Here is a 23,454-nt window from a genome sequence, read left to right as displayed (position 1 = left end):
ATTGAGGGCGTCTCGGGCTCCCATAACACCTATCCTCGCAGACTGCACTGGCTACCTGTTGTTTTCGGGTGCGCTTCAGGGTTTTGGTTACCACATTTATGGCGCTCCATGGCTTAGGACCGGGCTACCTACGGGACCGCCTACTGCCGGCTTCTATCTCCCATCGTCCGGTACGTTCCCACAGAGAGGGACTCCTCAGGGTGCCGTCAGCCAAACAGTGACGACTGGCGGCCCCAGGGGAGGGCCTTCTCTGTGGGAGCTCCGACCCTGTGGAACGAACTTCCCCTCGGACTTGACAATTACCTGACCTTAGGACCTTTAGCATGAACTTAAAACTTATTTATTTCGTATGGCTCGACTAGCCTGATTTTTATTTTTATTGGATGGGTTTTTAAAACTGTGTTATTTTAAGGGGGAGTACGTTTTTTAACATTTTGGGCATTTAAATTAGTTTTTTAAGGGATGTTTTTAATTATTGTGTGTATTTATATTTTATCTGCCTGTTCACCGCCCTGAGTCCTTCGGGAGAAGGGCGGTATACAAATTAAAATATTATTATTATTATTATTATTATTATTATTATTATTCTATTCTAATAAAACAGGGATGTGGTGGCTCAGGGGCTACGATGTTGAGCTTGTTGATCGAAAGGTCGGCAGCTCAGCGGTTCGAATCCCTAGTGCTGCCGTGTAACGGGGTGAGCTCCCGTTACGTCTCCCAGCTTCTGCCAACCTAGCAGTTTTGAAAGCAGATAAAAAATGCAAGTAGAAAAAATAGGGACCACCTTTGGTGGGAAGGTAACAGCGTTCCATGTGCCTTTAGCGTTGAGTCATGCCGGCCACATGACCACGGAGATGTCTTCGGTCAGCGCTGGCTCTTCAGCTTAGAAACGGAGATGAGCACAGCCCCCCTAGAGTCAGGAACGAGTAGCATGTATGTGCGAGGGGAACCTTTACCTTTACCTAGACTAATAAAAATAAAGACTGGGTGGGGGGGGGGGGGAGACATGATAACAAGTGTTCCAATATTTGAGGAGCTCCTACAAAGAAGAGGGTGTCGGGGGGGGTCAACCTATTTTCCAAAGCATCAAAAGTCAAGGCAGGAAACAATGGATGGAAACTAACCAAGGACAGAAGCAACCTACAACAGGGGGGGTCAAATTTGATTTCATTGAGAGCCGCATCAGGGTTGTGTTTGACCTTAGGAGGCCGGGTGGGTGTGGCTGGGGTGGGTGTGACCATCTCCACATCATTTGTGTTAGGGACGCCAATGGTGGACCAAATGCTTTGCCAGCGAAAATGGGCTTCTGAGCTCTGTTTTCAGCTGCGATGGCCTCCTGCAGATCCCTGCCAGCGAAAATGGAATAGAATAGAATAGAATTTTATTGGCCAAGTGTGATTGGGCACACAAGGAATTTGTCTTGGTGCATACGCTCTCAGTGTACATAAAAGAAAAGATACCTTCATCAAGGTACAACATTTACAACACAATTGATGGTCAATATATCAATATAAATCATAAGGATTGCCAGCAACAAGTTATAGTCATACAGTCATAAGTGGAAAGAGATGGGTGATGGGAACTATGAGACGGTTAATAGTAGTGCAGATTCAGTAAATAGTCTGACAGTGTTGAGGTAATTATTTGTTTAGCAGAGTGATGGCCTTCGGGGAAAAACTGTTCTTGTGTCTAGTTGTTCTGGTGTGCAGTGCTCTGTAGCGTCGTTTTGAGGGTAGGAGTTGAAACAGTTTATGTCCAGGATGCGAGGGATCTGCAAATATTTTCACGGCCCTCTTCTTGATTCGTGCAGTATACAGGTCCTCAATGGAAGGCAGGTTGGTAGCAATTATTTTTTCTGCAGTTCTAATTATCCTCTGAAGTCTGTGTTTTTCTTGTTGGGTTGCAGAACCGAACCAGACAGTTATAGAGGTGCAAATGACAGACTCAATAATTCCTCTGTAGAATTGGATCAGCAGCTCCTTGGGAACTAGGGGGGGCTACCCGTTTTCATTGGAAGAGGCACTACAGGCCGGTCCTTCGCGGTTTCTAGGGTGGCCCTGCACCCCACAAGCCGGATCCGACATCCCTGACTTACAACTATGGAGACACTTCCTAACAACGAGAGCAATCAATCAATGGAACGGCTTGCCTTCAGAAGTCGTGGGTGCTCCATCACTGGAGGCTTTCAAGAAGAGACTGGACAATAATTTGTCTGAAATGATATAGGGTCTCCTGCTCAAGCAGGGGGTTGGACTAGAAGACCTTTGAGGTCCCTTCCAGCCAGGGGTGAAATGTAAAATGTGTTACTACCTGTTCTGTGGGCGTGGCTTGGTGGGGGAGGTAATGTGACTGGGTGGGCATGGCCAATTTTTTTTTTTTACTTTTAAAAGCATTTTTTCTACAACCTCTTTGGCCAAAGAGGTTGTAGAAAAAATGCTTTTAAAAGGCTCCTTTGATGATCCCAGCCGAGTTGCCTGATCGTCAGAGGCTTTTCTTTTCTTTTAAAAGCATTTTTTTTTGTCTTTAAAAGAAAAAAAAGCCTCAGGCAACTCAGCTGGGATCGTCAGAGGCTTTTAAAAGCATTTTTTCTATAACCTCTTCTACTTTTCTTCAGTAGAAAAAAATGCTTTTAAAAGCCTCTGACGATCCCAGCTAAGCCACGCAATCATCAGAGGCTTTTTTTTTTTACTTTTAAAAACATTTTTTTGGCCACAGAAAAAATGCTTTTAAAAGTAAAAAAAAAAAACCTCTGATGATCACACGGCTCAGCTGGGCATGGGGGGGGGGGCCAGGGACTTTTGCTACCGGTTCTCCGAACCACCCACTGCCATCGCTACCAGATCAGGTGATCTGGTCCGAACCGGGAGCATTTCACCTCTGGTTCCAACCTGTTCTGTTCTCTTCTGTTCTGTTCCGTTCCGTTCCATTCCATTCCAGTTTAGGGAGGCATTGTTCTTCAGGGACTTTTGGACCACCGAAACATACCTTTCCGCCAGGACTCCTCTTACCAGGACTCCTCTCAAACCTCCTGAGTCTGAGAATGACTTGGTTTGGCAGGCTTCTAATTTAAAGCCAGCTTTGCTGCAGCAAGTTTGTTCTGGTTCTTTGCAATTGGCTCTTGCCAGCTGCAGTGCAAACTGTGCCGTAGAGCAGAGGGGAAGGTGGCTGTACATAAAACCTATACCGTAAATCTTTAATAGGGTTTGTCTTTCAAAATTCTACTTGATGTATGATCTAAGCCACTGTGAATACAGTTCTAAGGGAGCTGGGTTTTCCAGAAGGCTGGCTGAGATCAGGACCACCTCAGGACGGAGATGTCCATACGAGGGGGTCAAAAAAGTCAAGATGGTGGCCAACCATTCAGTCGAAGTCCTGTCTTCCTTTTTTTAGATGCGCTGAGCGCTGAGCACATCTAACTGCATGATTGTGGATGCCGTCTGTCCTCCCCCCTGCCTCAATGCTACCTGGACACACTCAGAACGGGAAGCTTCAACCTGCTGGAGATCTCACTGACCTGCATCTGTTCCTAGACCAAAGGCTCTTCTTTTTCAACCTTCTGCCTACAAGCCCCGTGTCCATTTTGGGAAGTCTTGGGTCCCAAAGTCTTGGGAACCCAAAGTCCCAAGCCTTGGGAACTCCTGGTCTTGGTTTCATTCATCTTGTACCTTCTTCGGCTGAAAGTCCACTCATCCCCTTGTGATCCTGAAGAGCTACTGGCAAGCTCTGCGCAACTCTTTGGGCAACCGTTGATAGCCGCCCATCAGCCAGATCAGTGGTGAAAAATAAAATTTGTTAGTACCAGTTCGGTGGGCGTGGCTTGGAGGGGGGTAAATGTGACTGCGTGGCCAACTTTTTTTTAAAAAAACTTTTAAAAGCATTTTTTCTACAATTTCTTTGGCTGAAGAAAAAATGCTTTTAAAAGTAAAAAAAAAAAACCTCTGACGATCACACAGCTCAGCTGGGCATGTGGGAGGGGGCAGGGATTTTTGCTACCGGTTCTCCGAATCACCCGCCACCATCGCTACCGGATCGGGTGATCTGGTCCAAACTGGGAGCATTTCACCCCTGAGCCAGGCTGGGGAAGGCCCGGATGAGGGCTCTGTGTCGGAGGCAGAGGTGGGGCCAGGGCCATCGGGGTGTGATGTGCAGACTCCAGAGCCTCCAGGGGCTGACAGTAGAGAGGCAGAGGAACAGGAGGAGCCTGTTCCTAATGCATGCATGAGAAGAGCTGCCAGAAGGCAAGAGCAGCTCAAGCAGAGAGGACAACTCGGGAATAGGCCAAGAGATAATTGCTCCTCCCATAAGGCTTAAAACAGACCAGCAATGGCATTTGGGCTCTTCATCAGAAAACAATGTTGACAGACTTGCTCCTTGTCTTGCTGCATTTATTTCTTGTCGGCATCTTCTACTTTTGAACTTTCGCCAAGAAAAGCCTTTGGCAGTTTGCCTAATTAGACCAAGGCTGGTGATAAGACTGAAGAATTGTGTTATAAAGAATTTGTTTTGACTTAGTTTGGACGACGCTGAGAATGAGTTTAATTCTCAACTGTTAAAGTCTGTTTGTTTTTGAACTGATTGCGTCCAATACTACCTACTTGGGCCTGGGTCACAACAGCAGGTTAAGCACATGGGGGCACTTGAGGTTGAAGACCTACTTGTGGTCTTTGGCTCTGTGGTTTGCCTGTCGTGAGAATGGTGCTGAAAGCATTCTCTGCCCAAGCCCCTGACAGACAGGCTCTCCTGAGTAGTTCCCAGACCCATTCTTATTCTGGGACTGAAGTGAACTGTACGTATCTCTCCCCCTCCCTCACAGCCGTCTATCTTGAGAATGGATGGGCGAGAGAGTCCACCTTCCTGTCTGGAGCTCTCCCACCCGAATATCCAGTCAGCTGCAGGAAAGGGGAGGGGTGTTGTTAGGGGAGACTGCAGCTGGCAAGGAGGATATGAAGCCTGGGAGCTGAGATCGCTGGTTAATCTTTGCTCCGTCCTGTCCCACCCCATCCTCTCCCACTCCTATTCTCTGGACAGGCTCTTTCCCAGTTCTGTTCCAGGCACCCACCAGCTTTCTCCCAACACACTCAGGGGTGGCCCTAGCTGGGGCCAGCTCTGCCCTGCCTTTGCCAGGTTTGGACAGCATGCCTGGCCCGTCTTCCTGGCTGTGGGGCAGAGAGGCTGCATCCCAGAGTCCATTTCAGAGGTGGGTTTCAGCAAGTTCTGACCAGTTCTGGGGAACCGGTAGCGGAAATTTTGAGTAGTTCGGAGAACCGGTAGTAAAAATTCTGACTGGCCCCCGCCCTCATCTATTCTCTGCTTCCCGAGTCCCAGCTGATGGAGACGAAATGGGGATTTTGCAGTAACCTTCCCCTGGAGTGGGGTGGGAATGGAGATTTTACAGTATTCTTCCTCTGCCACGCCCACCAAGCCACGCCCACAGAACTGGTAGTAAAAAAAAATTTGAAACCCACCACTGGTCCATTTCCAGCAATGCCAACGTATCAGCCAAAGGAAATCCGTTCAGCCAGTCATCCCAAACTTCTTTCTGAATATTAGGGTTCTCAGGAATGGTTCTCCTTCTACCTATTTACCTAGCTAGCTACCCACCTACCTACCTCTATCCCTTCGAATGCATACTTTATTATCTAATTGACCAGTGAATTGAAGACTTCATAAAAAGAATAAAATTGCTAAGTGCCATAGGAAAGAAAGCAAAGAACCATAAAAATGCTGTCAAGTCTAAGACAAGATCTTCAGTCATAGGAGCTCCTTGGAAGACCCTGGGCCAGCCCCTCTTCCCATTCAGCCCCAGGAGCATAATAGTCTAGTGCAGGGGTCTCCAACCATTTTTTTTTTGTTTGTTTACATTTATACCCCGCCCTTCTCCGAAGACTCAGGGCGGCTTACAGTGTATAAGGCAATAGTCTCATTCTATTTGTATATTTTTACAAAGTCAACTTATTGCCCCCCCAACAATCTGGGTCCTCATTTTACCTACCTTATAAAGGATGGAAGGCTGAGTCAACCTTGGGCCGGGCTTGAACCTGCAGTAATTGCAGGCTCTGTGTTCTTAATAACAGGCTTTACCAGCCTGAGCTAAACCGGCCCTGAGCTGGCTGGGGAATTCTGGGAGTTGAAGTCCACCAGGCTTAAAGTGGCCAAGGTTGGAGACCCCTGGTCTAGTGGAGCTGGACCACAATGTCTCTGTAGGAGGGAGGGTTTGAAAGCACCTGTGGAGACAGGCCCCCAACTGAGGCAAGAGGGCAGAGCAAGCCAAGGAAAGGGGCACTCATGAGGCATGGTGAAGAGCTTTGATCAACCATGTTGACCATTTTGCCACAGGACTCCCTCACCAAGGAGAGAGAAGAGCCCTCGGGCAACATTGTGAAGCTGGAGTCTGCCTGCGGGCTGCCCCCAGGATGCCCACGAAAAAGCAGCCATACCTGATGTGGTCCAGGAGCAGCCGGTGGGAATCCTCAATCAGGATGAAGGAGAGGGCATGAGCCAAGTAGTCCACCTTCCGCTCAGCAGCAAACTGCTTGAGGGAGGTGAACATCTTCTCTCTCACTTCGGGTTGGTCACCCAGGATCTCCTGCACCTGCGTAGAAAGCAATGAGTGAGAAATGGTGGCCTTCCCAGGCTATCTCACACCCCTCTGTGCCTGGTCATTGGCCTTCCACCTCACTGCAGTGAGCCCTGAACTGGGGTGGTGTCCAGGGGACATTTAAGAAGACCAGGAACAATGGATGGAAACAGTTAAGGAGAGAAGCAACCGGGAATTAAGGAGAAACTCCCTAACAGTGAGAATAATCAATCAGTGGAACAGCTTCATCACTGGAGGTTTTTAAGAAGAGTCTAGACCAGGGGTCTCCAACCTGGGCAACTTTAACCCTGGAGGACTTCAACATCCAGAATACTGGGAGTTGAAGTCCACCAGGCTTAAAGTTACCCAGGTTGGAGACCCCTGGTCTAGACAGTCATTTATCTGAAATGGTAGAAGTACTCCTGTTTGAGCAGAGGGTTGGACTAGAAGACCTCCAAGGTCCCTTCCAGCTCTACTTTGATTGACCGCAACCCCCCCTCCCCCCAAAGCTGTCTTCCTTTGAAGAGAAGCCACCTTGGAGCTTCAGGACATGCACTAAATGGCAACAGGAGTTGGACCCCAGGAGCCAAACAAGCAGTGGCACATGCTCCTGGACAGCCATCTGCCTGACATGGTATAGGGCAGTGGTGGGTTTCAATTTCTTTTTACTACCGGTTCTGTGGGCGTGGCTTGGTAAGCGTGGCATGGCTTGGTGGGCGTGGCTTGGTGGGTGTGGCAGGGGAAGGATACTGTAAAATCTCCATTCCCTCCCCACCCCAGGGGTAGGTTACTGCCAAATCCCCATTTCCTCCCAATCAGCTGGGAGGCAGAGAGTAGATGGGGGTTGGGCCAGTCAGAATTTTTACTACCAGTTCAGCAACTTCCTAACAGTGAGGACAATTAACCAGTGGAACAGCTTGCCTCCAGAAATCGTGGGCGCTCCATCCATCACTGGAGATTTTGAAGAAGAGATTGGACAGCCACTTATCTGAAATGGTATAGTCCTCCTGCTTGAGCAGGGGGCTGGACTAGAAGACCTCCAAGGTCCCTCCCTTCCAGCTGTATTCTGTTTTGTGCTGTTCTGTTCTATTCTGTTTTTAAAACCATTACAGTTTTAAGTCATTACTGGTCATGTGGTTGAGTGTTATGACCAACCCAATTTTATAGGTTTTCTCATTTTAAATCTATGTCAGTGGAAAGGGAGTTTGCAAATCACGGGAAATTCATTAGCTGCTGCAGCCTTGTCGCCAATTGTGCCCACTTCTGAGTTGCAATACAGGTAGTCCTCAACCTACGACTAATCAATAAGCGACCTTTCAAAGTTATGACCGACCTGAAAAAAAGTGGGACTTAGGATCTGGATCCAAAGCTCCAATGGTCGGCCTCTGCCAACACCACCCCCGGTCACATCAGAGGTGGGTTTCAGCAAGTTCTGACCAGTTCTGGAGAACCGGTAGTAAAAATTCTGACTGGCCCCGCCCCCATCTATTCTCTGCCTCCCAAGTCCCAGCTGATAGGGAGGGAATGGGGATTTTGCAGTATCCTTTCCCTGGAGTGGGGAGGAAATGGGGATTTTGCAGTATCCTTCCCCTGTCACGCCCTCCAAGCCACGCCACGCTCTCCAAGCCGCGCCCACAGAACCGGTAGTAAAAAATTTGAAACCCACCACTGGGTCACATGACTTTGGGCACTCGGCAACACAATTGCACCGATGGCCATTTAGGATGTCAGGTGACCGCCCTATATGGCGGATTTGCCAAAAATTGGCAGTTCTTTTTGGTTTTCAGCAAAACCGTGTCCATAGCCAATCACTGGTATACAGCAGCTTAATGACCGCTGCAGAAAACCCATAAAATTGGGTTGGTCATAACACTCAACGACATGACCAGTTATAACTTAAAACAGTAATGGGCAGCCTCCATTACCGTCATAACTTGAGGACCACCTGTGCTTTCCTCTGCTTTCTGGTTTCTCCGAATCTCTTGAACCGAGAACTTGAACTGCGGTTGGATCAGTGCAAACAAATTTCCGGTGATTTGCCAACTACCCTTCCATTGACACAGATTTAAAATGAGTTTCCCTTCTTAGCAGCTATGTCACTCTGATGAATCACACCTGGGCTGCATTTGTTTCTTTTGGATTTCATTGTTTTGTTTTCAGCTGCGTCCCCCACCCCTCTGTTAAACCTCTCGCGTTTGCCTGGAATTTTGCTTCTGTTATCTATCACCCCAGGTCCTGTGTCATCCGCACATTTGATAAGTAACCCTTTGCCTCTGCATTTGAGCCTATGAAGTTAACATAGAACAGAATATTGAATAACAGAGTTGGAAGAGACCTTGGAGGTCTTCTAGTCCAACCCCCTGCTCAAGCAGGAGAGAGACTAGACAAACTTGTTCACATCCCACACACACACACACACAGACAGACAGAGAGAGAGACAGAGAGAGAGAGACAGAGAGGGAGAGAGAGGGAGACAGAGAGAGAGAGAGAAAGACACAGAGAGAGAGACAGACACAGAGAGAGACAGAGACAGAGTCACACACACACACACACACACACACACACACACATCCCAGTTTAAATCCAGCACTGAGACAGTGTATTTCTCTGTCTGTCTGTCTGTCTGTCTGTCTGTCTGTCTGTCTGTCTGTCTCTCTCTCTCTCTCTCTCTCTCTCTCTGTCTCTGTCTCTGTGGCTCTCTGTTTTTGTGTGTGTGTGTCTCGGACTTTATCTCTCTCTCTGTCTCTCTCTCTCTCTCTGTGTCTCTGTCTGTCTGTCTATGTGTCTCTGACTCTCTCTATCTCTGACTCTCTCTGTGTGTCTCTCTCTCTTTCTCTCTCTCTGTGTATGTGTCTCTCGGTCTGTCTCTCTCTGTGTCTCTCTCTGTCTGTTTCTGTCTCTCTCTGTTTGTCTGTCTGTCTGTCTGTCTCTTTCTCTGTTTGTCTGTGTGTGTGTGTGTGTGTGTGTGTGACTCTGTCTCTGTCTCTCTCTGTGTCTGTCTCTCTCTCTGTGTCTTTCTCTCTCTCTCTCTGTCTCTCTCTCTCTGTCTCTCTCTCTGTCTCTCTCTCTGTCTGTTTCTGTCTCTGTCTCTCTCTGTGTCTGTCTGTCTCTCTCTGTCTGTGTCTGTCTGTCTCTCTCTGACTCTGTCTCTCTCTTTCTCTCTGTGTCTCTTTCTGTCTTTCTGTCTCCTCTCTCTCTCTCTCTCTCTCTTGCACAGAGAGAGAGAGAGGGAGGGATGGGGAGGGAGAGGGGGGAGGGAGGCTTGCCCCACTTTGATGCTCCCCAAAGGCCCTTCTAGCCTAGATCTTGAAACCAGAGGACCCCTGCCCTCCCTTTAAAGCATGGGAACATGATTGGGACTGAAGCCCAGAGGAGAGCCAGAGTTTTCAAGGTTGCTGCATCTGGAGCAAGGACTGCCTGGCACTCTTCCCACCTGCAGAGATGGGAGAAACTTTTCTTTGAAAGGGGAAATGACATCGACAACAAGATAAAGAGGCTTCTGCCACATGCTGGTTCTTTGTTCAGCTCGAGAGCCCCGGCCAAGCTCTGCTCCCAAGGAAAGCATGATCCACCCGGGCTTGGCCTGGTTTGGCTCTGATTGCTAAATACAACGGAGAAGAAATCTTTCGGTGGGAGGGTCTTCTGCTGCTGCATGAGCAGAGGGTTGGACTAGATGACCTCCAAGGTCCCTTCTAACTCTGTTACTGTTTATTGTTTAATGCAGGTCAGCAGCCCTCTGCCCGGGTGGAAAGCAAGCAGGGAAATGCCCTCAGTGCGATGAGAGGAAGCGTCTGTGCAGATTCTCAGCCATCCAGTCTCAAAGGTGCTTTTTCAAAAGGCATCTGGATCGTACTTTTTTCCCTTGAGGAAGAAGATGTTTCGCTTCTCTTCCAAGAAGCTTCATCAGTTCTGGCAGGACGGTTGGGCTGATGGAAGGCTTAGTTTTTTACAGGGTGGGGTTGGAAGCAAGGGGTGAAATCCAGCAGATTCTGGCCTCTGACCTAATTTGAGAGTAGGAAAAGGGGAGCCATCAGGGTGCCCCAAAAGCTCCCAGACTTTTATGCATACAACAAGTAGGGCTTCCATTGGACCGCTGTGGCTGCCATGTTCACTTTTGAGGGTCCTGTGGATACCCTCCTGGGGAGAGCAGCCGTCCGAGAACGGGCTGCACGCGGCCGGTTTTTGGTTGGCAGAATGCTGCAGGAAGGCTGGGGGCTGAGGGGGGCTGATAAAGGGCCGGTCCTTTGATATTTCCAGGCCAGCCCACAGCACAGGCCTTGAGTTTGACACCCCTAGGAGAGAATAACAGAGTTGGAAGGGATCTTGGAGGTCATCTAGTCCAAGCCCCTGCTTAGGCAGGAAACCCTATACCATTTCAGACAAATGGTTAGCCAATCTCTTCTTAAAAACTTCCAGTGTTGGAGCATTCACAACTTCTGCAGGCAAGTGGTTCCGCTGATTAATTGTTCTAAGTGTCAGGAAATTCCTCCTTAGTTCTAAGTTGCTTCTCTCCTTGATCAGTTTCCACCCATTGCTTCTTGTCCTGCCTTCAGGTGCTTTGGAGAATAGCTTGACTCCCTCTTCTTTGGGGCAACCCCTGAGATATTGGAACACTGCTATCATGTCCCCCCCAGAATCCTTCTTTTCATTAAACTAGACATGCCCAGTTCCAGCAACTGTTGTTCATATGTTTTAGCCTCCAGTCCCCTAATCATCTTTGTTGCTCTTCTCTGCACTCTTTCCTAGAGTCTCAACATCTTTTTTACATTGTGGCGACCAAAACTGGATGCAATATTCCAAGTGTGACCTTACCAAGGCCTCATAAAGTGGTATTAACAATTCACACGATCTTGATTCTATCCCTCTGCTAATGAAGCCTAGAACTGTGTTGGCTTTTTTGGCAGCTGCAGCACACGGCTGGCTCATATTTAAATGATTGTCCACTAGGACTCCAAGATCCCCCTCACAGTTACTACTATTGAGCGAGGTACCACCTATACTGTACCTGTCCAGTTGGCTGCGGCTAGTTGTTGCAGATTCCTCTGCTGATGCCTCTCATTTTCTCCTCCCCAGCTGGAGGACTTTTCTCATTAAATCTCACCCTGATCTGTCTCTGCTCACTATTTAAGCCCCCTCCCATGTTTTTCTTTGCAGTTTTGATTATTTTTCTACCTCCCTTCTTATTTTGTGTCCTTTGCAAGAAAATCAGGCCCCGAAAACCAATTTTATTTGCCTCCTTATCTTCATTGACCTATGGCATGTTTTATCACCAAAGCTCTTCAGTCCCCTAGGTAGGATAAACTCTCAGTCTCTGTGCAAAAAGTTCAACAGAGTCGCGTTTTACATTAAAAAGGAGAGGTTTTCGCTGATGAAATGGGGCTTCAATTCCCCCAAGTGCTACTGATCTAAAAAGAGAAATTAATCTCTTAACACAGTAATATTAAAAGTAGATTCCAGTGGGGAATTGCACAATTAGAAATGATCCAGGTTCTTGATTCCATTACTTTGGGGACTGAACAAACACGATCGTTTCTCCATCCCACTATAAGGCTGTGCTGACCGCCATGCAACAAAGTGCTAATTGCATTGTCACAATCTGGGATGCCTGAGTTTCATTTATCTCCAACTTTAATAATTCTGCAACCTGCTAAAATTAAGTCCATATGTTGTATATCTGCCACGTGAACTCCAATCTGCAAAGGAGATCCAATAACCTCGCTTCAGCTGTCAGGACCATCAACCACGGTGTCCTTCTGGACCGCCTGTGTGGGTTCGGGTTTGGGGACATTGCGTTGCAGTCAGGGGTGGGATTGAAAAACTTTAGCAACCGGTTCTCTGCCCAGTTGCTGGGTGGGTGTGGCCATGGGGGCATGGTCTACTTGGCCTCCTGCACCACAGCAGGGGGGGGGATTTTTGCCCTCCCCAGGATCCAGAGACTTGCCCCGAGTCTCTGGGAGGACGAAAACAGCCTCTCCTGAGATCTGGAGGGCCTCCGGTAGGTCGGGTTTTTTCCCTCCCCAGGCTCCAGAGACTTTCCTCCAGCCTCCAGGAGGGCCAAAACGGCCTCCCCAGGCTCTGGAGGCCCTCCAGAGGCTGGAAACAGGCCCATTTCCGGACTTCTGGAATTTCAGGGAGGCCCATTTTTTGCCCTCCCAGAGCCTCCGTATGGGCCCTGCACTTACCTGGTATCAAAAAGAGGCCACATGGAGACTCTGGGGAGGGGAAGGGAGGGGTGGGAGGGGTCAGCCAGTCCTTGCCACTACCGGTTCAGCGAACCAGATGAAAAATTAACATCTGGTTCACGTGAACTGGTCCGAACCGGCTGAATCCCACCCCTGGTTGCAGTGCTTCTGATCCTTTCTCAGCGGTCAGTTCTAATGGGGAGGAGGAGAGGTCGGCGCAGTGGCTACTCCTTTGTGAGCTGCCACAGAGGCAAACACTGTGCCCACTTCTATTTAGCACAGACATGAACACTGCCAACTCTGAAGCGAACCTGGCTGAAGCCAACTTGTGCTGCCCTCACAGTTGCCACGAAGCCTGAGAAAGAAGGGGAGGCGGGAAGTAGATAGCCCAGCTTACAGTCGGAAGTTTTCCTGTGGGAACCAAGGTCATCGTAACAGGAGGCTGATGAAGGAGGAGAGAAGCCTGCCAGGCATATTCATTGGACAATGTAACTGATGACACTGGGGAGGGGAAGAGAAGTATAAATCTTTTAATTAGGTGAAAACCGCGGGAAGTTTCAGAGTTGGCTATCACCCGCTGTGCCGATATGATGTAGCCAATTAAACCTGTTCTTAGAGGAATCTACCTGCTTCAGAGTTCTGCTTTCAATGGGTGCCTTACTCGGAACACTGACAATGACTCTGGGAGAGGCCATCCAAGAATTTGAGGTCTGGAATCATCAATATGCTTATAACCAAATAAGAGAGTTGGAAAAGACCTTGGAGCACTGGTGAAATCCAATTTTTTTAACTGCGGGTCCTCTGGGTGTTGCTTGGTGGGCATGGCAGGGGAAGGTTACTGTAAAATCCCCATTTCCTCCCCACTCCTGGGGAAGGTTACTGCAAAATCCCCATTTCCTCCCCACTCCAGGGGAAGGTTACCGCAAAATCCCCATTTCCTCCCAACTCCTGGGGAAGGTTACTGCAAAATCCCCATTCCCTCCTCACTCCAGGGGAAGGTTACCGCAAAATCCCCATTCCCTCCCCACTCCAGGGGAAGGTTACTGCAAAATCCCCATTCCCTCCCAACTCCTGGGGAAGGTTACTGCAAAATCCCCATTCCCTCCCCACTCCAGGGGAAGGTTACCGCAAAATCCCCATTTCCTCCCCACTCCTGGGGAAGGTTACTGCAAAATCCCCATTTCCTCCCCACTCCAGGGGAAGGTTACTGCAAAATCCCCATTTCCTCCCCACTCCTGGGGAAGGATATTGCAAAATCCCCATTCCCTCCCCACTCCAGAGGAAGGTTACTGCAAAATCCCCATTCCCTCCCCACTCCTGGGGGAAGGATATTGCAAAATCCCCATTCCCACCCCACTCCTGCAGGAAGGATATTGCAAAATCTCCATTCCCACCCCGCTCTGGGGCCAGCCGGAGGTGGCATTTGCTGGTTCTCCGAACTATTCAAAATTTCCGCTACCGGTTCTCCAGAACCTGTCAGAACCTGCTGGATTTCTCCCGTCTTGGATGTCTTCTAGTCCAACCCAGGCAGGAAACCCTATCCCATTTCAGACAAACAGTTGTCCAATCTCTTCTTAAAATCCTCCAGAGCAGGGGTCTCCAACCTTGGCAACTTTCAGACTTGTGGACTTCAACTCCCAGAATTCTGGGAGTTGAAGTCCACAAGTCTGAAAGTTGCCAAGGTTGGAGACCCCTGCTCCAGAGCATCCCCAGCTTCTGGTGGCAAGTTTTTCCACTGATTTAATTGTTCTCACTGTAGGAAATTCCTCCGTAATTCCAGGTTGCTTCTCTCCTTGATTAGTTTCCACCCATTGTTTCTTGTCCTGCCTTCTGGTGCTTTGGAGAATAGCTTGACTGACTCCCTCTTCTTTGTGGCAGCCCCTGAGATATTGGAACATTGCTATCATGTCAAGCAATGTTGACATGATAGCAATGTTCCGTGTCCTTCTTTTCTTTTTATCCCTTCCAAGCCCAGACTGGCAAGGCAGCTGACGTTCTTCCACTGCATGGAAACCATGATGTTTTCTTCCTCTCCCTTCTCACACCTTCACACAAGTGGCATTTTAGGGCCTCTGGATACCCGGATGGTAGCTTGGAATCTGCTCAACTAATCTGCATGCAATCTGACCCAAAGGCAAAGCGCTTCCTAAGAGAACAAACTAGTTACTAATACTGTTAAGCTGGAAAGAGAAGGGGGGGGAAATGGCAACCAATACGTCCCTGGGGATTCGTGCAGGATATCCCAGGGGGAGAGCCTTCTCTGTGGGGGCTCCTGCCCTCTGGAATGAGCTGCCTCCGGGGCTTTGTCAACTCCCCGACCTCCGGACGTTCCGCCCCGAGCTGAAGACGTTGTTGTTTCGACGTGCAGGACTAGCTTAAACGTAGTTTTAAATTGGGATTTTACATCGGGGTTTTTAAATGGGTTTTTTAATTGTATTTAAAATTTTTAGGCCATATATTGAATTAGTTTTTTATACTGTTTTTAACCTGTATTTTATTTATTTATTTATTATTTATTTATTTAATCAAAATTTATACCGCCCTATATCCCAAAGGACTCAGGGCGGTTTACAGCCCGATAAAAATACAAATATAATACAAGATAAAACACTAAATTAAAAAACTTATTTAAATAGGCCAAAATTTAAAATTACAATTAAAATGATAAAAACCCCATTAAAATTAAATTTAAAACTAAAATTCTAGTCCAGTCCTGCACAGATAAATAGATGTGTTTTAAGCTCGCGGCGGAAGGTTCGAAGGTCAGGAAGTTGGCGGAGTCCTGGGGGAAGTTCATTCCAGAGGGTGGGAGCCCCCACAGAGAAGGCCCTTCCCCTGGGTGTCGCCAGTCGGCACTGCCTGACGGACGGCACCCTAAGGAGTCCCTCCCTGTGAGAGCGCACGGGTCGGTGGGAGGTAATCGGTGGCAGTAGACAGTCCCGTAAGTAGCCCGGCCCTGAGCCATTATATGTATTATATGTGGTTTTTACTGGCTGTGAACCGCCCTGAGTCCTTCGGGAGAAGGGCGGTATACAAATGTAATAAATAAATAAATAAATTAATTAATTAATGAGTGAATGGCCCTTTTGATCACAGAACCCAGGCTAAAAGGCAGAAGGTTTAACGTTGCGTTCTTCCTCCTTCTGAGCACCAACAATAGACAGCTTCACCAGACATTTACTTATTATTAAAAACAGTTACACACATACATAAATCCTACTCAGCATGCAAGAAGTTACAGATTGACAAGAGTTGGGAGGGATCTTGTAGGTCATCTAGTCCAACCCCTGCCCCCGCACCTCCACCCCCACCCAAGCAGCATTTCTGACAGATGGCAGCCCAGTCTCTTCTTGAAAGCTTCCAGGGATGAAGCTCCCACAACCCCTAAAGCAGGGGTGAAATGCTCCCGGTTCGGACCAGACTGGCCGATCTGGGACCAATGGCGGGGGATGGTTTGAAGGACCAGTAGCAAAAATCCCTGCTCCCCCCCCCCGCCCCGCAAGCCCAGCTGAGCCACGTGACCGTCAGAGCCTTTTTTTTTTACTTTTAAAAGCATTTTTAACAACCTCTTCGGCCGAAGAAGAGGTCAAAAATGCTTTTAAAGGGTTAAAAATGCTTTAAAATGTTTAAATGTTTTAAAATGCTTTTAAAGGGTTAAAACAAGGCTCTGAGGATCCCAGCTGAGGTGCCTGGTCCTCAGAGGCTTTTTTAAAAAAAACTTTTAAAAGCATTTTTTAAAAGGTAAAAAAGCTGAAGCCTGCTAGGCAAAACAATGGGGGGGGTTTCGTTTGAGAGAGAGAGAGAGAGAGGAAGAAAGGAAGGAAGGAAGGAGGAAAAAGGAGAGGAAGGAAGGATACAAACCTGGCACTAGACGCAGCTTCAGAGGATAATTCAGGGCTGGAAGGGACCTGGAGGTCATCTAATCCATCTAATCATGAGTCCCTTCACGCCCACAAGAGATCTAAGTCCAGCCCACTGTGAATTCCGTATTTACTGCCAAATTGCTTTAACCGTTAGTAGTTCAGATTCTTTTAGAGAGCTTAAGTGTTGTGGTCTGCCAGCAGCCTGCAGAGCTGGCAACGGAGTCGGACAGCGATGAGGCTGAGGAAGAACATGGGCCAGTCCTGGAGGCTTGGGAAGGCCCAGATGAGGGCTCTGCATTGGAGGCAGAGGTGGGACTAGGGCCATCGAGGAGTGATGTGCAGACTCCAGAGCCTCCAGAGGCTGATAGTAGTGAGGCAGAGGAACAGGAGGAGCCTGTTCCTAATGCACGCATGAGAAGAGCTGCCAGAAGGCAAGAGCAGCTAAAGTAAAGAGGACGACTCAGGAGTAGGGCCAAGAGAAGATTGGCCCCTCCCATAAGGCTTAAAAGACCAGCAACAGCTCTTGGGCTCTTTGTCGGAAAACAACGTTGATAGGTTCGTCTTGTTGCATTTATTTTGTATCGGTGTCTTCTGAACTTTTGCCAAGAAAGGCCTTTGGCAGTTTGCCTATTAGGACCAAGGTTGGTGATAGGACTGAAGAATTGTGTTGGGAGGAATTTGGTTTAGGTTAGTTGAACTATGTTGAGAGTGAGTTAATTCTCAGATGTTATAATAAAGTTTGTTTGTTCTTACACTGACTGAGTTTCCTACTACCTACTTGGGCCTGGGTCACAACATTAAGCTTGTAATGTACTCATTTGAACTGCCTGGATCTCTTGATTTTCCTGGCGCTTCACAACAATAATCTATTAATAGAACTTCGTAAGAAAATACTGTCGGGTATGTAATTTACTCAGCATATTTAACATATGCAGCTTCCTTTACTTTATGGCAGCGTTACGTTCTCTGAAAAAATAAAGTGTGACACTGAATCAGTGTGAAAAATGAGTTTTGGGGCAGTGGGGAGCTGGCTTGTGTCCATTTAAGTGAGTTGATTGTAACATTTTGGGGAATTTTGCAAGACGCTTAAGAGCAGAGTGGAGCCCCAGTGCCTCATCCAATCATCCACTGTTCTGTGTGGCGGCAGCCACATCGCTGGAAAAGCCAGTTCTAAACTTTTAGCAGCACACCATTAGTTGCAGGGAGCTGATAGATTAGAAACTTTTTTTTATTGGCCAAGTGTGACTGGACACATAAGGAATTTGTCTTGGTGCATATGCTCTCAGTGTACATAAAAGAAAAGATATGTTCATCAAGAATCATAAGGTACAACACTTAATGATAGTCATAGGGTACAAATAAGCAATCAGGAAGGAGGAGGAGGAGGAGGAGAATAGAATAGAATAGAATAGAATAGAATAGAATAGAATAGAATAGAATAGAATAGAATAGAATAGAATAGAATAGAATTTTTTATTGGCAAAGTGTTTGGACACACAAGAGAATGGGGATTTTGCAATACCCTTCCCCCAGGAGTGGGGAGGGAATGGGGAGTTTCCAGTATCCTTCCCCTGCCATGCCCACCAAGCCACACCCACAGAAGAGATAGTAAAAAATTTTGAAACCCACTACTGCTGCAGCCCACTACCAGGCCGCGGCCTATTTGCAACCAGGTCAGGTGAGTGGCAGGCTGGCGGGCATGCGCACAACTTGACTCAGGGTGCATGGCAGACTGGTACCAAAGGGCAGGCATGAGGTGGCAGTTCTGACACAGACTAAGAGAGAGAGAATGCATAAAATGGCCCGACACATTTTACAATAAAAAATTTTCCCACTACCCCCACCCGGCTGCTCACCTTTCCCTCTTCTCCCGAGGGAAGGGTTTTCAAGCCATCAGACAGCTGATTTACGCTGTCTGAGCGGCTTTAACAGAATCATGGGGGCGGCGGGCCGAAAGGACCGTCTCCAACGTGCGCGGAGCCACCGGAAGTCCAATGGCCTGACACATTTTATCTGTTCTGTTACTTTCAGTAGATTCACCCAGGTTAAAAGCTCATCCCGGGACTCAGAATGTTTCGTCTGCTTTGGCACAATGTTACTGTCAACCCTGAAGTGAACCTGGCTGAGGCAATCTTGGTGGCTTCAGGGCAGGAGTGCTATTCACTTACCTACAATACCGATTTAAAATGTGAACATGCACGCCACCTCTGCGCATGCGCAGAGCGTCCGTGATGACATCTGGGCAGGTGGGCGGAGCCTCCTGCCGCCGCCACTACTAGTTCACCCAAACAGGGTAGAACCAGTGTAATCCCACCACTGTTTCAAGGTTGCCACACAATAGAATAGAATAGAATAGAATTTTATTGGCCAAATGTGATTGGACACACAAGGAATTTGTCTTGGTGCAGATGCTCTCAGTGTACATAAAAGAAAAGATACGTTCATCAAGGTACAACATTTACAACACAATTGATGGTCAGTATATCAATATAAATCATAAGGATTGCCAGCAACAAGTTACAGTCATACAGTCATAAGTGGAAAGAGATTGGTGATGGGAACTATGAGAAGATTAATAGTAGTGCAGATTCAGTAAATAGTCTGACAGTGTTGATGGAATTATTTGTTTAGCAGAGTGATGGCCTTCGGGAAAAAACTGTTCTTGTGTCTAGTTGTTCTGGTGTGCAGTGCTCTATAGCATCGTTTTGAGGGTAGGAGTTGAAACAGTTTATGTCCAGGATGCGAGGGGTCTGTAAATATTTTCATGGCTCTCTTCTTGATTCGTGCAGTATACAGGTCCTCAATGGAAGGCAGGTTGGTAGCAATTATTTTTTCTGCAGTTCTAATTATCCTCTGAAGTCTGTGTTTTTCTTGTTGGGTTGCAAAACCGAACCAGACAGTTATAGAGGTGCAAATGACAGACTCAATAATTCCTCTGTAGAACTGAATCAGCAGCTCCTTGGGCAGTTTGAGCTTTCTGAGTTGGCGCAGAAAGAACATTCTTTGTTGTCCTTTTTTAATGATGTTTTTGATGTTAGCTGTCTATTTTAGATCTTGCGATATGATAGAACCTAGAAATTTGAAGGTTTCTACTGTTGATACTGTGTTGTCTAGTATTGTGAGAGGTGGAAGTATGGAAGGGATTCTCCTAAAGTCTACCACCATTTCTACTGTTTTGAGTGTGTTCAGTTCCAGATTGTTTTGGTTGCACCACAAGGCTAGTCGTTCGACCTCTCGTCTATATGCGGATTCGTCATTGTCTCGAATGAGACCAATCACTGCTGTGTCATCTGCGAACTTCAGTAGCTTAACAGATGGATCATTGGAGATGCAGTCATTGGTATACAGAGAGAAGAGAAGTGGGGAGAGCACACAGCCTTGGGGGGCCCCTGTGCTAATTGTACAGGTATTTGATGTGATCTTGCTTAGCTTTACCTGCTGCTTCCTGTTTGTTAGGAAGCTTGTGATCCACTTACAAGTCTGTTCCGGTACCTGTAGCTGGTTTAGCTTAGTTAGAAGAATGTCTGGAATGATGGTATTGAATGCTGAACTAAAGTCTACAAAAAGGACCCTTGCATAGGTCTTTGGAGACTCAAGATGTTGTAGGATGTAGTGCAGAGCCATATTAACAGCATCATCTGTTGATCTATTTGCTCGGTATGCAAATTGCAAGGGGTCTAACAGCTGATTCCTGATGGTTTTCAAGTAGGAAAGCACTAGCCTTTCAAAGGTTTTCATGACTACAGATGTTAAAGCAACTGGTCTGTAGTCATTCAGTTCCTTGATGGTGGGCTTCTTCGGCATTGGGATGATGGTAGAGCATTTGAAGGAAGAAGGAACATAACACATCTCTAGTGATTTATTGAAAATATGGGTGAAGATGGGGGCCAATTGGTCAGCACAGACTTTTAAGCAAGAAGGAGTTATCTTGTCTGGGCCTGGAGCTTTTGCTGGCTTTTGTCTGTGAAATAGGTCCTGCACTTCCTTTTCTGTGATCACAAGGGGTTGTGAACCCAATGAAATGGGGTCAGTTGTAGGAAGCTTGGCTGTTGTTGGTGTGTCTGAGATGGGGGTTGTGGAGATAGGTGGCTGTAGTTTCCTTTCAAACCTGCAGTGAAAATCATTCAGGTCATCTGCCAGTTGTTGATTACCTTCAGCCTGGGAAGGAGGTTTGCCATAGCCGGTGATATTTTTAAGAGTTTTCCACATGTTTGCTGGTTCATTTGCTGAAAACTGATTCTTTAGCTTTTCAGAGTAGCTTCTTTTTGCTGCTCTGATCTCCCTTGTTAGTGCATTTCTGGCCTGATTGTACAGCATTTTATCACCTTTTCTGTAGGCTTCCTCTTTGGAATGTCGTAGCTGCTTAAGTTTAGGTGTAAATCAAGGTTTGTTGTTACTGTAAATTCGCAAGTTCCTTGTAGGTACACATAGGTCTTCACAGAAGCTGACATATGATGTTACAGTATCTGGGAATTCATCCAGAACCAACGGAGGGAGCGAGGAAATAGATGGGGTTTTGTAGCCAAAACAATAAAGTTTTCCTGTGGGAACCAAGAACATTCTCACAGATGGCTGGCCAGAGGAGGAGTGAAGTAACCAAGCAACCGGCCAGCACCTGGATTGGACAGCATGACCAGTGATGTGGGGAGAAAAGGAAAACTTACTTTTAATTAGGTGAAAGCTGCGGGAACTTTCAGAGTCGGCTTTCACCACATGTGACAATATGATGTATCCAATAAACTGTTTTTTGCGGAATATGCTTGCCTCAGAATTCTGCTTTCTATGGGTACATTACTTGGAATGCTGACATCTACATTATATTACATTATATTACATTATACAGCTCATCTTTCTGGAACCCACACTGCATATCGGACATTAATACAATTGAGCGCGTCCAGAAATATTTCACGAGAAGAGTCCTCCACTCCTCTGATTACAACAAAATATTTTATACCACCAGACTTGAAATTCTGGATTTAGAAAATTTAGAACTACGCCGCCTTCGGCATGACTTGAGCACAGCTCATAAAATCATCTGCTACAATGTCCTTCCTGTCAATGACTACTTAGCTTCAACTACAACAATACACAAGCACACAATAGATACAAACTTAAAGTGAACCGCTCCAATCTTGATTGCAGCAAATATGACAACTAGAACAACCATACCACACAATGGGCAGAACAGGGTTTTGGCAGGGAGAAGCCTTGAACTATATCCAGATGTTTGGTGCAAATTGGCTTTGCCAGCTCAAATCTGCAAAATAGCCATCCTTTCTCACCTAAAGCCCATTCTTGGATGAAATGGTTTGCATACTAGGAAATCAAATAAAATATATTTGCATAAAGCAAGGGAAATCTGCAGGGATTTCCTGTGTCAGCCATTTCTAGACTTAGCGTTATAATAATCATGCACAAAAATAGCCTTAAGTCTGAAATTAAGAGCTTAACTTCCACGGGCAAATTGTCTCATTGATTTCAATGGTGTTCTCATCATGGTTATCTCAAAAAGAATGTGGTCCCTCAGTAAATCCATTCACACTAAATTAAAGGTGGTGGGTTTTTTTTTCTGCTTCTGGTGCATTTCCTCTACGAGGCCATAAAAATAAATTGCTCCTAAATAAAACTGCATTTATTTATTTATTTTCCCCTCAGTCGGGAACAGTTTTATAAATTGTGACATAACCTAGTTGTCTTTACTTCACCTTCCGGGGGCAAGCAAAGAAGAAGGGAAAAAAAATAAAGAAAATAAAGTAGACTAGAATAGAGTTGGGTAGAATAGAATAGAATAGAATAGAATAGAATAGAATAGAATAGAATAGAATAGAATAGAATAGAATGGAATAGAATGGGTGGGGTGGCATGGCATGGCATAGGATAGGATAGGATAGGATAGGATAGGACAGGATAGGATAGGATAAGATAGGATGAATGAGCTGTAAGGGACATTGGAGGTTTTCTAGTCCAGCTCTGGTCCTGATCCCCACTGCACCACATCCTGTCCCGGATGTCACTTTTGACTTACCTTCTTGCTGAACTCCCGAGCTTTCTGCCTCCTTTCCTGATGCACGGCGTCTGCGCTCCGGATAAATTCTTCCACGCTGCTGCTAGCCCACCGCCGCAGCCGCCCCAGCCTCAGCAGTCCCAGCCTGAGACCTTTATCCTGGCAGGATCTCATCGCGGCAGCTGCGTCTTCGTATCGCTGGACATAAATGCCATCAACTTCCAGGATGTAGTCGCCCACTTTGATGCCTGCTTTGGCAGCCGGCGAGTCCTGAGCCACGCTTTCCACCTGCACGGGGTCGCCTTTGTGGCAGGTCAAGGTGAAGCCAAAGTGTCCCTGCGGCCCCGGGGGGAGGTCCACCTGCTGGAGGCGGGAGACCACGCCAATGCTTGGGGGCACGTTCTCACACTGCCTGGCCAGGATCGCCAGGGCTTCAGCATTCATGGAGGAAACAGGCTGCCCCTCGACCTCCAAAATCTGATCTCCGGGTTGGAGGCCAGCCACCTGGGCACTGCTGCCTTCCTCCACAGCCATGATGTAGCAGGGACCATTTCCATGGATCTTAAAGCCAAACTCCTCCGGCCATCCAGCATTGGTGGCAGGCATGGCTGCAACGGAAAGAGGGGACTATCAGGTTTCCAAGTAACACCCCCAACGAAAGAAAACTCCAAGGCTTGAATTTCCTCAAAGTTCCATTTTATTAGAGATGTCATATTGGCACATCTGGGAAAACCTGAATCTGAAAGTGTTATGTATTCATGTATGTACCTTTAAATATTTGGGCGGGAAATCAGCACGTTGCTGATTGGACGAAGCCGCCAGTAG

At 47.1% G+C, this 23,454-nt stretch overlaps 1 protein-coding gene across 1 annotated transcript in view; it reads right to left on the bottom strand.

Annotated features, from left to right (window-relative positions):
* Window positions 1-23,235, bottom strand: part of GRID2IP (Grid2 interacting protein) — a 139,777-nt gene extending 116,542 nt beyond the window's left edge. The window contains exons 1-2 of the mRNA XM_058157223.1: window positions 22,651-23,235; window positions 6,438-6,592 (exon numbers count right to left, since the gene is read on the bottom strand). Of these exons, the coding sequence (XP_058013206.1) occupies window positions 6,438-6,592; window positions 22,651-23,235 (740 nt within the window). The remainder of the gene's footprint in view (window positions 1-6,437; window positions 6,593-22,650) is intronic.
* Window positions 23,236-23,454: the final 219 nt, after the last annotated feature.

The sequence above is a fragment of the Ahaetulla prasina genome, chromosome 14, assembly GCF_028640845.1.
Source record: "Ahaetulla prasina isolate Xishuangbanna chromosome 14, ASM2864084v1, whole genome shotgun sequence".
Lineage (NCBI taxonomy): Eukaryota > Metazoa > Chordata > Lepidosauria > Squamata > Colubridae > Ahaetulla > Ahaetulla prasina.
The sequence above is the reverse complement of the archived record's forward strand: the minus strand, read 5'-3'. Positions and strand labels throughout refer to the sequence as shown.